At 53.1% G+C, this 16,243-nt stretch overlaps 1 protein-coding gene across 9 annotated transcripts in view; it reads left to right on the top strand.

Annotated features, from left to right (window-relative positions):
* Positions 1 to 16,243, top strand: part of PTPRN2 (protein tyrosine phosphatase receptor type N2) — a 1,079,664-nt gene that overhangs the window by 981,455 nt on the left and 81,966 nt on the right. For all 9 annotated transcript variants that reach the window (XM_034965368.3, XM_055115580.2, XM_034965369.3 and 6 more), the window contains one exon: positions 7,511 to 7,658. In XM_034965368.3, coding sequence (XP_034821259.1) covers positions 7,511 to 7,658 — 148 coding nt within the window. The remainder of the gene's footprint in view (positions 1 to 7,510; positions 7,659 to 16,243) is intronic.

The raw sequence follows: 16,243 nt of genomic DNA, 5'->3' as shown, positions 1-16,243 counted from the left end.
GAAATATTTCCTTCTTCAAAAAGGAAGTGAACAGAAGAGAGTGGACATGTTGTATTTCCTTAAACAAGAGGATAAGAGTCTCCCCAGAACCGCAGTGCAGCCACAGAGCATGGGAGGGAACTCAGGAGTCTTTCCAGTACCCTCTTCCTCTACTGAAACACTGAGACCCTCCCGCACCCCATCCCCAGGGCACACACCTTCTACTGTGTCTCCCATATTCACGCATTACCCCTCAAAACCTCCTTGGGAACACAGACTCTGGCTCTCCCCTGTGAGCTGTGATGACCAGGTTACGAAGGGGTGCACCCGTGGGGCTCAGTGAGATGGCCTGACTTGCCGGAAGGCTCCACGCCAAAAAGTAGCTGTGGGAGGGACCCACACCGTTCTGTGTAAGACTGTTAAGAACTCTATCAACACGAAGTCCAGTGCCTTCCCAGTGTGTTCATGTGCGTTCGTGTTCCACAGAAGCTCCTTTCCATGTTCATCTCTGTGAGTGACGGGGTGGTTCCTCTCCTGAAGAGAAGGTGTTCTTGCAATCTTTAACAGACACTGTTGTGTTCTGGACTGTCTGTGCTCCGTGTTCCTAGAAATCACCCCCTTGACCTCAAGGTGTTGACCATTTGACCGGAAGACGGTGCTGACGACATTTGGGCTATGTAATACCTTGTGAACACATTCCCCGTCAAAGTGTTCATGGCAATCACACTTTTGTTACACAAATTTTGGGGTTCTGTGAATAATGATTCCATTAAATGTGGAAGCCAGTTGGTTTGCCTGACGCATGGAGGCTGTTTCCTCCAAAAGCCGTCTAGCAGCACCCGGTCTTGTGACCCAGTGACTGGCCTTAATGCTCCAACCCTAAATGGTCTCATAGGATGAGCTAGAAAACACCGTGAGACAGGGACTGGCAGGATGGGTTCAGAAAACACCGTGAGACAGGGACTGGCAGGATGGATTCAGAAAACACCGTGAGACAGGGACTGGCAGGATGGATTCAGAAAACACCATGAGACAGGGACTGGCAGGATGGATTCAGAAACGGGAGAAGGATGACAGGGGAAACCTTAGATTGAGTTCATATCTCTAACAAAGTAGATTTTGTGAGCGCTGATGGTGTCATTCTCAAAGGGTGAGAACGCGAAAAAGAATGCAGCCACATCTTCGGCTGCTGTGGTGTGGATGTCGTGTGCTCTGGGATCTACGTCAGATAGTGAATGTTGGCAACATCCTTGGGAAACCCACTTCCTGAGTCCCCGTAGCTTTCTCCATGAATGGTTTGATCTAGGAATTCACTCTTCCACAAGCACATCATGTCTAGGCCCTCAGGAAGTATGAGAATTTGAGAAGGTTGGAGACACCTTTTCACTCAGGGCTTATCTAGAAACAGCATAAGTAAAATTCCCTTAATGGAGTTTAAAAATATGAAAATGTCAGACTGAGTTCTCCCAGCCAAGAGCCCTTCAAAACCCAAGATTATAGAGCAAGCAGCTCTAAAAGACGAAAGACACACCTCCAAACGCTTCCTAAGGATCAGGGAACAGACAGCAACTCCAACTTCCCTAAGCACTTCAGCCTGCATCGACTGAGATTCACCACCAATTCTTCGCTCCCTATTTTCACTCTTCATGGATTTCCTGACGTGAGCACGCATTGTGGTGCAGTCCCGCCTTCGCTGGCTCACTCCCCCTGGTATTGTCAGCCTCAGTCAGCTCATTCTAGAGCTTTCTTCATAAAGCTTCGACTCAGAGGCACTGACGGAGAGCCCAGAGCAAGGAGCTGTGTGAAGTGGGACACGGTGTGAGAAGGGGTCCCTGACCACCAGGAGCTCACGCCCCAGAGGAGACCCAGCTGCAGGTGTGGTGCACACTGGTGCCTGGAGGCCACTGAGAAGGCTCCAGGGGAGATGGAGCACCCCACCTGGGACCTGGACCGTGGAGAATGAGAGAGATGTGAAAAAAGGAGAAGAGTTGTGGAGAAGACTTGTAGAGAAGAGCTCTCTGAACTGTTGCTCTTCCAAATTTATACGACTGCTGTTAGGTTCAGGTTGTTACAGGAACACTCAATGAGCTGACACCTGTCTGTCATGAGTTACAGTGATGTTTGCTGGGCAACCCCAGAAAGGAAGATGGCAGCAAGGTCATGTATAGTAAAACATTCCAAGTTCCTTATGCTCCTTTTTGGAGAAGTTCTTCCAAGTTTCAGAAGATTCAAAGGCAGTGTTTTGGATGCCCATCATCAAAATAAAATGTTTACCTATAATATAAATCACTTGTAGAGATTTCCAGGTTATGCATTATTATTCCACAGATATTGGCTGAGTGCTTGCTGCCTGTGCTGAGCAGCTGAAACACAGTCCCTGCCCTAAAAAAATTAATCTCATGAGAAGAATCAGAGCTTGAAACCCACAGTTAAAGCACCAGGCAGAATGTGACGAATGCCACAGAGACGTATGTTTGAAGTAGTAACTGTTTGATGTGGGGGGTGGGTTATAGGGAAGAAAGATCATGGGGTGGGGTAGGTAATGGGCATGTCCTGACCGGACTCCTGGAGGAGGAAGTGGTGTCTGAACTGCACCTTGAAGTCTGGGTCGGTTCATTACAGAAAAATCAGCACAAAATGTAGAGAAGGATGGCGGTGGGGACGGGCAAAGGCTGAGAAGCAGTCTTATGGGATAGAAAGTATCGGATTAGTAAAAGGAAATTCAGAAAAAGGACAATGCTAGTCTAGGCACCCTTGGTAATTTTTTAAATAGGTTATATTTTGCACCAGAAACGCCAACCTGGTCGTTCAGTGAAAAAGCAACTGGAAAGGGGAGGCGATGGTAAGAAGATCAGCAAGAAGGCTGCAGTGACGGGCCAGGAGAAAACCCACAGGGCATTTCAGAGGCCAGGCCCAGGCTTTGGTGCTGCCACTGGCTGCTGGGGGCTGTGGACCAATTGCTTACCTTCTCTAGGCCTTGGTTTCCTTATCTGTAAGATGTGAGCCTCATCTCTGCATTTTTTCACTTTAAAGAAGTAAATTCTATTCTGTTGAGGATGTCCAAAGCTGAAATGAAGGTACTCAGCACTGGGGGAAAAGGTTGCCTTACAGTTTGCTGTGGGCCCTGGGGTTATTCATTGCATTCTGCTTATCTTCATTTTCTTTTCTTTTCTACATGTGCTATTTATGTAACAAAAGTTGCAGTGCCTTAAGAAACTAAGCCGTCCCACCACCACACTCTCTCACACATGCACTCATCTATAAAATAAAAGAATTTCAATGTCAAGGTTTTTTTTCTGAGCTAACTTTATGTTTTTTTTCCATTTATTGGGGTACACGTGGTATTTAGTTACATGAATAAGTTCTTTAGTGGTGATTTGTGAGATTTTGGTGACATATCACCTGAGCAGTAAACACTGCACCATATTTGTTAATCTTTTATCCCTCGCCCCCCTCCTTCTCCTCCCCTCAAGTCCCCAAAGTCCATTGTATCTTTCTTATGCCTCTGCATCCTCATAGCTTAGCTCCCACGTATCAGTGAGAACATATGGTTGGGTTTTCCATTCCTGAGTTACTTCACTTGGAAGAATAGTCTCCATTCTCATCCGGGTCACTGCAAATGCTGTTAATTCATTCCTTTTTATGGCTGTGTAGTATTCCATCATATGTATATACCACAGTTTCCTTATCCTCTCATTGATTGATAAGCATTTGGGTTTGTTCCACAATTTTGTAGTTGTGAATTGTGCTGCTATAAACATGCGTGTGCAAGTATATTTTTCGTATAATGGCATCTTTTCCTCTAGGTAAATACCCAGTAGTGGGATTGCTGGATCATATGGTATTTCTACTTTTAGTTCTTTAACAAATCTCCACACTGTTTTCTATAGTGGCTGTACTAGTTTACATTCCCATCAGCAGCGAAGAAGTGTTCCCTGTTCACTGCATCCACACCAACATCTACTGTTTATTGATTTTTTGGTTATGGCCATTCTTGCAGGAGGAAGGTGGTATCGCATTGTGGTTTTGATATGCATTTCCCTGATCATTAGTGATGTTGAGCATTTTTTCATATGTCTGTTGGTCATTTGTATATCTTCTTTTGAGAATTGTCTATTCATGTCCTTAGCCCAGTTTTTGATAGGATTGTGGTTTTTTTTCTTACTGATTTGTTTGCTTAAATGTCAGTTTTAAAAACACCTATAGCTAAATGCCCACTATCAGGGAAAAGCCACAAATACTGTTTAAATTACATGTTAATTTCCTAATAATTCCAGAAGACGTCTGAGTAGAGTTGCTATACTTGTCCAAGTTCACATGCAGGACGACCACAGTATAGACGGCCCCCAACTTATGATGGTTTGACTTTACAGTGGTGCAGAAGCAACACGCATTAAATAGAAACCGAACTTCAAGTACCCATGCAACCATTCTGTTACTCACTTTCAGTTCAGTGTTCAATGAATCACCTAAGATATTCAACACTTTATCCTCAGTAGGCTTTGTGTGAGATGGGTTTGCCCAGCAGCAGAGGAAGGTAGGTATTCTGAGCATGTGTAAGGCAGGCTAGGCTCAGCTGTGACACTCAGTAGGTTACCTGTGTTCAATGCACTTTTTTTTTTTTTTGAGACGGAGTTTCACTCTTGTCACCCAGGCTGGAGTGCAATGATGCGATCTTGGTTCACTGCAACATCCGCTTCCCAGGTTCAAGCGATTCTCCTGCCTCAGTCTCCCGAGTAGCTGGGCTTAGAGGTGCCCGCCACCATGCCCGACTAATTTTTGTATTTTTAGTAGAGACAAGGTTTCACCATGTTGGCCAGGCTGGTCTCGAACTCCTGGCCTCAGGTGATCCACCCGCCTCAGCCTTCCAAAGTGCTAGGATTATAGGCGTGAGCCACCGAGCCCGGCCTCAATGCACTTTCAACTTAAGAAGCTCTTGGGCCATAACCCATCATAAGTAGGGGAGCATCTGTACTAAGCTCCCGTGGTACCTTTTGGTTTTGCTTTCATTGTTTAAAACATTACTTTGCTATGAAGGCCTAGCTTCCCCACAGACTCACAGATGAAAAGCATCTTATCTACAAGCCATGAAAGAGAAAAAAGACTCCTAAGATGTAGTTGGGGGATATTTCATCAGTTTAATATCACAAAGGATGTTTCATGAAAAATACTGATAGAAGAATACAGAACAGATCAAATTGAAATGAGCAGAACGGGACAAACACAGCACACTGGAGTGGCGTGTGCAGAGAGACGCCAGCTCTATCTCAGTTTTAATAGAGTCACGTGCCTCTGCAGATGCCTTCATTCTCCGTGAAAAAACATCGCGTCAGTATCCACCTCTTCCTCCCTCCTACCACCCAACCTTGGGCCACACAGGCTCAGTTTATATTTTTGCCATAAATTTAGAAATTCAAGAGAACTTAGAGTGTAATTTTGCTTCCCGTAGTTAGGATAAATGTGAGAATTTAAATAGCTGTAGTTTATACGAATTAAGATAATATCCAGTGCCTCTTTTGCAGATAATATTTTCGATTGGATTAAACCTGCTAGGGTTCATCATTTTAGAACCCATCATGTTTTATTGAAGGAAGCCCATTTGTTTGTGATAGATTTTATGAAAAGAGCATTTTCCAAAGAAAAGCTAGGACCCAGAATGATTTTGCCAGGAATCATTTTCGACCTACCTATTTGTAGAACTCTACATAAGCCCAACTTGAGAAAAGTAGCCACAGAAACAGACTGGGACTATCCTTTCACCGTAACTATCCACCTCCCAGCTTCCCTCACACACCAGATTTGGGCTAGATGAGCTGGTCGGTATTTTCACAAAACTTCAATATTATATCATCCAAAAATGTTTTTCCTATTAGGGTAACTTTGGTACAAAAATATGAATTTGATGTTCCATAATGATTGTCTCAAAAGAAAGAATGTGTAGCATTTCCTAGATTGAGCCATTTGAATTTTGCCTAATTTCATAACTCGAGACATCTCTGTGGGGTGCTTCTTCCATGCACAAGGAAACCACAAGGCTTCCTGGGTGTCGGGGCTGGTGACGGGAGTAGATGAACTCGTTCGTTTTGGCTCAGAGCAGCCCTGATGTTTCTGTTCCTGGCGCGGGTGTGCTCCCAAGGCTCAAGGTGTGGTGGGGGAAAAGCATTCGCTGCATGGAGCGGGCAGTCGGTGCGGCTTCTCAACGGCACTGGAGTCCCTCTGCTTTTCCCAACTAGCTCAAGCAGGGCCATGGTGGGGGTGACAGTGACAACCTGGGACCTCCCAACAGACGGCCTTAGAGTGCCCACCCTGAGCCAGGCGATTGTCCCTCACCACCACACCCACCCAGATGCGGGGGTGTCGCGCAAACAGCACAGGTGCCCGATGCACCTGCTCCCGTGTGAGCTGGGCCAGCACAGCAGGGTGTGTGTTTGCTGCATGGGTGCAGGTTGGCTGTGGTCAAAACTTCCACTAGACGGCACGATGAGCTGAGATTCCTGCCTCGCCGTGTCCAGCCCTCCCTCCCTCTGTGTCTCTTTCTCCACCTGTCTCCTGGAATGGGCCCCAGTGGGCAGGGAGGGACCATCCCAGCTCCTGGGATCAATCAAAGGGGATGTCAGGGCCTGACATTGGAATGCGTGGCTGCTTTGCAGCAAAGGACCATGTGTGCACATGCATGCTTTATTTTCTCATGTGGACACACTTGGAACCTGTGTCTACACATGACACACAGCACCTTGCAAATCCACAAGCAGAGTGACAGCAGACGAGGCCGTCACTTCCTGTGGTGCCATAGTGCAGCTGGGTTTGGTCCTGTGAAATGTTCTTTCTTAAAATCAGGGCGAGTTCTCAACGGAACAGCTGAATAAGAACCGAGTGGGCTGTGCTGGCGGCATGGGGGTTTTTGTGGAAGGGAATTTTCAGGAGGCCTTTGTTTCCTTGTCTACTCATAGTAATGCTCACCGACAAGCGCCAGAAAAATTAAGATTGAAACAGCCAAGGATTAAAATATTTGCTTCCATCCATTTGTGTTTGTTTCATGCTAGAAGCTGTCCCGCATTTTGCACAGATCAGAGCAACCGAGTCTCTCAACTGCATCACACCCAGTGGGTTCAGAAAAGTGTGCCGGTTTTAAGAAAAATGACTTCCATGCAAGCAGAAATGGGCACGCGGAGCAGCCCCACCGAGAGCTTGGTCTGAGCTCCCTGGCCCTGTCATTAAATCATGTGATAATTGTTGCCATCTCAGCGGTAAACTGATTCCCAGACACCGGAGTTTATATTTACATATGTAAAATGTGTGTTAACAATGCACATATTTCACTTCACAGTCGCATGGTATGATATCCATTGTGCACCGTAGCACAACGTCGCACCACGGCCCAGGCTTGTGAGCATCGCAGGCACGGCCCAGGCTTGTGAGCAAGGTGGGCACGGCCCACGCGGCGTGTGCGAAGGCCTCCGCTGCCTTTTGTGCGTCTGCCAGTCTGGGCTCACCACCTAGGCATGCTCCTGACCCTGTGTTTCCCTTTCAGTCCTACATGGAGGACCACCTGAAGAACAAGAACCGGCTGGAGAAGGAGTGGGAAGCGCTGTGCGCCTACCAGGCGGAGCCCAACAGCTCGTTCGTGGCCCAGAGGGAGGAGAACGTGCCCAAGAACCGCTCCCTGGCTGTGCTGACCTGTACGTACCAGCCCCAGGGGCAGGAAGCCTGGGTTACGGGCGGTGGAAACTGGCCGTGCTGACCTGTGTGTACCAGCCCTAGGGGCGGGAGGCCTGGGTTACAGGAGGGGGAAACTGGCCGTGCTGACCCATACATACCAGCCCCGGGGATGGGAGGCCTGGGTTACAGGCAGTGGAAACTGGCCGTGCTGACCTGTACATACCAGGCCCGAGGGCAGGAGGCCTGGGTTCCGGGCGGAGGAAACTGGCCGTGCTGACCTGTGTGTACCAGCCCTAGGGGCAGGAGGCCTGGGTTACAGGCAGTGGAAACTAGCCGTGCTGACCTGTACATACCAGCCTCGGGGGCGGGAGGCCTGGGTTACAGGAGGGGGAAACTGGCCGTGCTGACCCGTACATACCAGCCCCAGGGGCAGGAGGCCTGGGTTACAGGCACTGGAAACTAGCCGTGCTGACCCGTACATACCAGCCCCGGGGGCGGGAGGCCTGGGTTACAGGAGGGGGAAACTGGCCATGCTGACCTGTACATACCAGCCCCGGGGGCAGGAGGCCTGGGTTACAGGAGGGGGAAACTGGCCGTGCTGACCCGTACATACCAGCCCCGGGGGCGGGAGGCCTGGGTTACAGGAGGGGGAAACTGGCCATGCTGACCTGTACATACCAGCCCTAGGGACAGGTGGCCAGGGTGACAGGAGGGGGAAACTGGCCATGCTGACCCGTACATACCAGCCCCGGGGGCAGGAGGCCTGGGTTACAGGAGGGGGAAACTGGCCATGCTGACCCGTACATACCAGCCCCGGGGGCGGGAGGCCTGGGTTACAGGAGGGGGAAACTGGCCATGCTGACCTGTACGTACCAGCCCTAGGGACAGGTGGCCAGGGTGACAGGAGGGGGAAACTGGCCATGCTGACCCGTACATACCAGCCCCGGGGGCAGGAGGCCTGGGTTACAGGAGGGGGAAACTGGCCGTGCTGACCCGTACATACCAGCCCCGGGGGCGGGAGGACTGGGTTACAGGAGGGGGAAACTGGCCATGCTGACCTGTACGTACCAGCCCTAGGGGCAGGTGGCCAGGGTGACAGGAGGGGGAAACTGGCCATGCTGACCCGTACATACCAGCCCCGGGGGCAGGAGGCCTGGGTTACAGGTGGGGGAAACTGGCCATGCTGACCTGTACATACCAGCCCCAGGGGTGGGAGGCCTGGTTACGGGTGGGGGAAACTGGCCATGCTGACCTGTGTGTACCAGCCCCGGGGGCGGGAGGCCTGGGTTACAGGCGGTGGAAACTGGCCGTGCTCACCTGTACATACCAGGCCCGAGGGCAGGAGGCCAGGGTTCTGGGCGGAGGAAACTGGCCGTGCTGACCTGTGTGTACCAGCCCCGGGAACGGGAGGCCTGGGTTACAGGAGGGGGAAACTGGCCGTGCTGACCTATACATACCAGCCCCGGGGACGGGGGGCCTGGGTTACGGGCGGTGGAAACTGGCCGTGCTGACCTGTACGTACCAGCCCTAGGGGCAGGTGGCCAGGGTGACAGGAGGGGGAAACTGGCCGTGCTGACCTGTACGTACCAGCCCCAGGGGCAGGTGGCCAGGGTGACAGGAGGGGGAAACTGGCCGTGCTGACCTGTACGTACCAGCCCTAGGGGCAGGTGGCCAGGGTGACAGGAGGGGGAAACTGGCCGTGCTGACCTGTACGTACCAGCCCCAGGGGTGGGAGGCCTGGGTTATGGGCGGGGGAAACTGGCCGTGCTGACCTGTGTGTACCAGCCCCAGGGGTGGGAGGCCTGGGTTATGGGCGGGGGAAACTGGCCGTGCTGACCTGTACGTACCAGCCCTAGGGGCAGGTGGCCAGGGTGACAGGAGGGGGAAACTGGCCGTGCTGACCTGTGTGTACCAGCCCCAGGGGTGGGAGGCCTGGGTTATGGGCGGGGGAAACTGGCCGTGCTGACCTGTACGTACCAGCCCTAGGGGCAGGTGGCCAGGGTGACAGGAGGGGGAAACTGGCCGTGCTGACCCGTACATACCAGCCCCGGGGGCAGGAGGCCTGGGTTACAGGCGGGGGAAACTGGCCATGCTGACCTGTACGTACCAGCCCCAGGGGTGGGAGGCCTGGGTTATGGGCGGGGGAAACTGGCCGTGCTGACCTGTGTGTACCAGCCCCGGGGGTGGGAGGCCTGGGTTACAGGAGGGGGAAACTGGACGTGCTGACCTGTGCGTACCAGCCCTAGGGGCAGGTGGCCAGGGTGACAGGAGGGGGAAACTGGCCGTGCTGACCTGTACATACCAGCCCCCGGGGGAGGGAGGCCTGGGTTCCGGGTGGGGGAAACTGGCCGTGCTGACCTGTGTGTACCAGCCCTAGGGGTGGGAGGCCTGGGTTACAGGAGGGGGAAACTGGCCGTGCTGACCTGTGCGTACCAGCCCTAGGGGCAGGAGGCCTGGGTTACAGGAGGGGGAAACTGGCCGTGCTGACCTGTACATACCAGCCCCCGGGGGTGGGAGGCCTGGGTTACAGGAGGGGGAAACTGGCCGTGCTGACCTGTACGTACCAGCCCCAGGGGTGGGAGGCCTGGGTTCCGGGTGGGGGAAACTGGCCGTGCTGACCTGTACGTACCAGGCCCGAGGGCGGGAGGCCTGGGTTACAGGAGGGGGAAACTGGCCGTGCTGACCTGTACGTACCAGGCCCGAGGGCGGGAGGCCTGGGTTACAGGAGGGGGAAACTGGCCGTGCTGACCTGTACATACCAGCCCCCGGGGGTGGGAGGCCTGGGTTACAGGAGGGGGAAACTGGCCGTGCTGACCTGTACGTACCAGGCCCGAGGGCGGGAGGCCTGGGTTACAGGAGGGGGAAACTGGCCGTGCTGACCTGTACATACCAGCCCCCGGGGGTGGGAGGCCTGGGTTACAGGAGGGGGAAACTGGCCGTGCTGACCTGTACGTACCAGGCCCGAGGGCGGGAGGCCTGGGTTACAGGAGGGGGAAACTGGCCGTGCTGACCTGTACATACCAGCCCCCGGGGGTGGGAGGCCTGGGTTACAGGAGGGGGAAACTGGCCGTGCTGACCTGTACGTACCAGGCCCGAGGGCGGGAGGCCTGGGTTACAGGAGGGGGAAACTGGCCGTGCTGACCTGTACATACCAGCCCTGGGGAAGGGAGGCCTGAGTTACAGGCGGGGGAAACAGCCCCATCCTGAGGGTCTGCAAAGCCCTCTGCTTCTCCTTCCCGGCGCCCCCTCCTCTGCAGCAGACTTGCCCCCTCTGGGAAGGCCCTCCTGGGAATCTCCCCTCTGCGATGCCATCCCCAGCCCAACCAACAAGGAACCAGTGTCTTCCTTTCCTCCAGCACGGGCCTGGGGACATCTGCACCCCAGTGAGCATCAGCTCTATTGTTCTCTGTCACCGTGTGACTTGAGACATGTCCCTGAACCTCTTGGAGCCTCCACGTCACATCTGTAATTGGGGTCACGCTGTCGTCCTTGAAGTATCACTGCTGTAAGGGTTAGACGAGGTCATTAGCATAGCACCAGTACGTCGCAGGCACCCAATCAACAGTGGTTGCTTTTACAGCATCTTTAACTTTACAATTATTTCCACAAACTGAGCACCTACTACCTAGCTAGGGATCACTGCCAGAAAATGGAAATATAAGCCAGCAGTTCTCCGAGTGACTCTCGTGGAGTGGAAGAGACACCGCCTCGTGTTCCCACAGCACGGGAGGCACTAAGCTGCTTACAAGATGAGGAGGGCAAGGACCGCCCGGCGCTGGCGTCCACCTCACTCATCCTCTATGTGTACAGCAGGTTCCAAGGAAGGTTCCACACTTTGCTTGGTTATAAACCCACCCGCCAGGAGGAAGGGGGTCCTAGATATGTTCCTGACTAGAGTTTCAGGGGGAAGTAGATACTCGCAACGTTGAGTCATGAATGATAAATGACAGTGTGGGTAGAGTTTCTTAGTTACTCTCCTGAGGACACTAAGACAAGGCCCTTGCGCATGTCTCTGATGCAACAGAGGGAGCTTCGTCAGCTCACACTTCGAGAGCACCACTCGGCCACACTCACTTTCAGCTCAGCATCAGGCGGGACCAGTGTCCCCTGTGGCCGAGGCCGTCTCTCCGTCACTGTGTCCCTGCCTCAGCCCTTCGGAGCCAGTCAAGGGATCAGACTGGTGTCCCTGAGACACCGCCTGTCCCCGTACCCAGCAGCACAGCCCCCCACGCCAGGGAGAGGCACTGCCCTTGCCCTCCTTCCAGCCCTCAGGAAGTGTTACAGGTCAGAACAGTGAGAAGCTGGAATCTTGTTTTGCTTCAGAAACTAACCTGGGGCATTGCAGACCTGTGTAAAATCCCTTTCACCCAGCTGGGTGCACGCTTCTTGCTACCCATTTAGTGTTCAGACCAGTTTCTATGAGGTCTGAGGGTTTTAACCCTAAAGAGATCTAAAAACAGAAGCTGTGTGATTTATAAATTTTATATTTAGAAGAAAAGCAAAATACAATACATCCCATTAGCCAACTAACAGATATTTACTAAGCACCTGCCGTGTGTCGGGGGCTACTAACAGGCTCTGGGGGCCGCGCCACTGTCCTCAGAGAGGAGCAGCCTGGGGGAGGAGAGGGCGGGGAGTGAAGCCAGTGTGGTAGGACAAGTGAGGGTGGTGGTGAGCGGGTATCCTGCTGAGTCCTGAGTGGAGGCATGGTTCGTGGTAAATAGCCATGCAGTAAGCGTGCATTACATGTCTCTGTGTGTCTGGTCATTTACTTAGATTGTGAGGTGTTTCATGGTAAATATTCATCTGACAGCACGCCCTCCCCAGAGACAGCCCGGAGCGTGGCAGAAACGACCTGGCGATGGGGTTTTCCTCCCGTGTGCCCTGCAGCCTTCTGGGCTCTGTCTGTACAGTGTGGATGCGGGGGTTGGAGGCGAGGGACCTAGTGATGGTGAAGTGGTCCGTGCTCAGATGGGACACAGGCAGCCTCCCCAGGTAGCAGCCGGTGCCAACAGGGCGGCCATATGTGGATGGGCGCCTGATGTTCTCATGGGGATCAGGACAGCCCTGCCCATTCTGAGCCAGGTGACGGGTGAGGGGGGAAGCACCTCCCTCCTGAGACTTGCGCTGGAGCCAGAAAGAAGCCACCTGCACCTCCTCCCAGGGTTCTCCCGACCCATGTGCCAGGGTGTGAAGACACAGCACTGCCCTTCAGGGTTGAGAGGCCACCAGGGAAGACAGAGAACGGCAAGTTCACCTCCTGGGAGAACCCTAGATAGAAATATTTTCATGAACACATAGGTTTATTCTGAGCAAACTTGTTATTACCTACTTTCTTCTCCATACTCTTGGCCATCTTGCCTTTGGGAAGGAGATCTTGTCCTCCGGGAGACAGTGGCTTGGCAAAAGCTCTCGCTGTTGCCAGGCCCCAGAGAGATGGCCGCCTCCTCCATCTTCACTCCTGCCTCACCTGCGGCCGCTGCGCTCTTCACAGGACACAACTGGCTCCAAAACAGCCACACATGGTCCAGGAGGACTGGCTTCCCTGTGGCTCTGTGGCTTGGAAGGCCCGTGCTGCGCTGTCATGGTGGGGGGACGGCACTCGAGCTGGGCTCCACGCTGTCCTCCGTGTCGCGATGGAAGCCAGTCTGCATGCTGGGCATGCACTATCCTCTGTGCAGGGTTGGAAGCATGAGTACTCGGCCACGCTGTCCTCTGTTAGGGATGGAACCTTCAAGTCCTCCCTCTGCACCTGCCGCTCCCACCGCGTCCTTTCCGCGTGCTCATCGGGAACTCCCAGGTCTATGGAAAGGGTCCTCGGGACCACCCCTCCCTTCTCTCATGCCCCGCCTTCCCCATGGAGCACTTCCCTGGGTCATTCTTCCACCCAGGAGGTGGACACGGTCGCCCGACTTCCCAGATGCACCCTGATCGGAATGAGCCCCCAAAGGAGAAGGAAACACACATTATGCAATGATTGGCTGGCACCATGCTAGGTCTAGTTGTATTATCTCAGAAGTTTAAAGAACTTAACATGCATTTTCTGTTTTTTGAATGTTTAAAAAAGAATTATGCAGCATTTCGCTTGTCTGCATTTCAGATGAAGAACAGGGATATGATACTATTTTGGTGCCATATCCTAAACAAAAAAGTATTTTTGGCCCTATGTTGTAATAACGAGAGAGAGAGAGAGAGAAACAGGACAAACAATGCAGAGAGACAAGACAGAGACAACGAAGAGCTGAATTCAGGCTCAGGGACAGGAAGACAGCAAGGAGGAGAGTCATGTGGGGTTCACATCTCCCAGCTTCTGAGGGCATTGCTGCTGGAGGATCACAGCTGCCTCACAGCCAGAGGCACGGCTGTGGGCATCTCCCAGGCCCTTGCCTTGCAGCGTGGTCCAGTGAGGCAGAGGCCCAGCTGATCACCGTTCCCAGGAGTCAGGGTCACCACACTGGCCCTGCGCTGCAGCTGCTTGAGCAGCATCCTAACAATGGCATCACTGGGGCATCGTTAGCCAGCGTCCCCCGTGCTCTGCGCTGCAGCTGCGTGAGCGGCGCCCTAACCACGGCATCACTGGGGCATCGTGAGCCAGCGTCCCCCATGCTCTGCGCTGCAGCTGCTTGAGCAGCATCCTAATCACGGCATCACTGGGGCATCGTGAGCCAGCGTCCCCCGTGCTCTGCGCTGCAGCTGCGTGAGCGGCGTCCTAACCACGGCATCACTGGGGCATCGTGAGCCAGTGTCCCCCATGCCCGTGGATGTGCCACCTCTGGTCCTCACAAGAAACCCCCCCACTTGGCCGACAAGAACTTTGGGGTTTAGAGCCCGGCCCGTCGGAGCTGAAACCCAGACTCCCCAGTGTCATCCTCATAGGCTGTCTTGGGCTCACCTGAGATTGTGCGTGTGTGTTGGGAAAATCCACGTCCATTGCAAACTTCTACAGAAGTATTTGAAACATGTACAAGGGCTGAAGCACTTTGGCTAAGCATAGCTTTCCTTAGAATACTCAGAAAACAATTTATTTCTAAATAAACCTTTGGTTTAGTTTTTTTTTTTTTTTTTCTCCCAAAACTCTTAAGCAGAGTCCCCTAAGAGGAATATTTTGCCTTGGTTACTTCTGAGTGACCAAAAGTTATCATGATTTGCTTTTAAAGATGAATACGTGGGTGATTCTCCTAACTCTGATGATTAAGCCAGGGTTTTCTTTTTCCTTCCATAGAAAAAGGTTCTGGGCATATATGTCACCTCGCCAAGAAAGTTGCTGGAGAAAGACTCCCAGCCTGGCTGCCTTCCCTTCACCCCTTTTGATCTCAGCGCCAGCCGACTCTGCCCCTAGGATTTGGGAAGGCTGTCGGTTTGTTGGTGTTGGAAAGAAAATATCCCAGCAAATTCTGTGTGGGCCTTTTTCTTTGCTACCTCACAGGCAGAAGCTGTTCTGGGCAGCTGTTCTGCCAGAGACTGAGGATTCTTTTTTAGGAAGAGATCTACAGAGTCCTTCTCATTAGGCTACTTCTCGAAGGGAAAGATTGTCTAAAAGCATCATCTCTGAACTACAACTGCAAGTGCACCTTCCGTGAGCTCTTCAGGACCTCCGGTGCAAAGAAACAGTGCCGGTGGGGTTGTCAGGAGCCACGTTGATATTCCACACAGTTCAGCTGCTCAAAGTTCAGATTTTAGATCCTCTTTGCTCTCTTTCTTAAAACTGAACCGATAGGTTGGTAAGATGTCTGGCCTGGTGTGGCATGGCTGTCCGTCCTTCTCACATCCTCCTTCCGATTCCGCTTACAGAATCTTCGTGTGGGGAGGGTCTCACGGTGTGGGGCGAGCCTGGCCTTCGGGGTGGCAGCAGCCGGGCTCACCGTCTCCTGGGCGCACTGTTTCCCGTGACTTGGAAGATCCACCCTCCAGAGGGGCCCCAGGCCACGGTGTGCTTCTTCCTGGATCAGGCCTCCCCCTTCATCCTGCCAGGTGCACATCTCAGCGCCGGCTGATTCTGAGGCCGAACCCACTAACATCCAGAGTCTTTTCCTTAAGGTCTTCGGTGGAGCCCAGGGCCTCACGCACCCCCCACCCGCCGTTGGTGACAGTCAAGTTTAACAGGAGAATCGAGCCTTGTGTTCATCTCCTGTAACCGATTCTCGTTCAGCCTCCAGAGCTTGTGGTTCCTGAGTCACTGTGTCACCTCCCTCTCAGCTCAGCACCATCTGCTCGTTTTATAAACATGTTTTTCACGTCGTCAAGTCATTGATAAAAACACATTCCGCAGGACCAGTGCTGAGCCAATCCTCCCCCGTGACGCGGATCCACCGCGGGACTTCCCAGGCGGCGGTTCCAGGGCCGAGATTGTTTCCACGGCCCGGCCGTGCGATGGGGTCACCCCAGCCGTCCCCAGGTCCCGAGCATATTGGCAAAGGCTCATCAGATGTTTCCACGTGAGGCTCGGGGCTAAACGCCTCCTTTTCATCCTCGAAACGGCCCTGAGATTCACACAGGGACAGAGCTGGGGCTGAAGGAGGTTAGGGAGCCCAAGGTCAGCGGCTCCCCGGAGAGTGCAGCCTACACTGCCCCAGCGCAGACCCAGCCGCAACCCACGCACACCGCT

Source organism: Pan paniscus, chromosome 6, assembly GCF_029289425.2.
Source record: "Pan paniscus chromosome 6, NHGRI_mPanPan1-v2.0_pri, whole genome shotgun sequence".
Taxonomy (NCBI): Eukaryota; Metazoa; Chordata; class Mammalia; order Primates; family Hominidae; genus Pan; species Pan paniscus.
The sequence above is the reverse complement of the archived record's forward strand: the minus strand, read 5'-3'. Positions and strand labels throughout refer to the sequence as shown.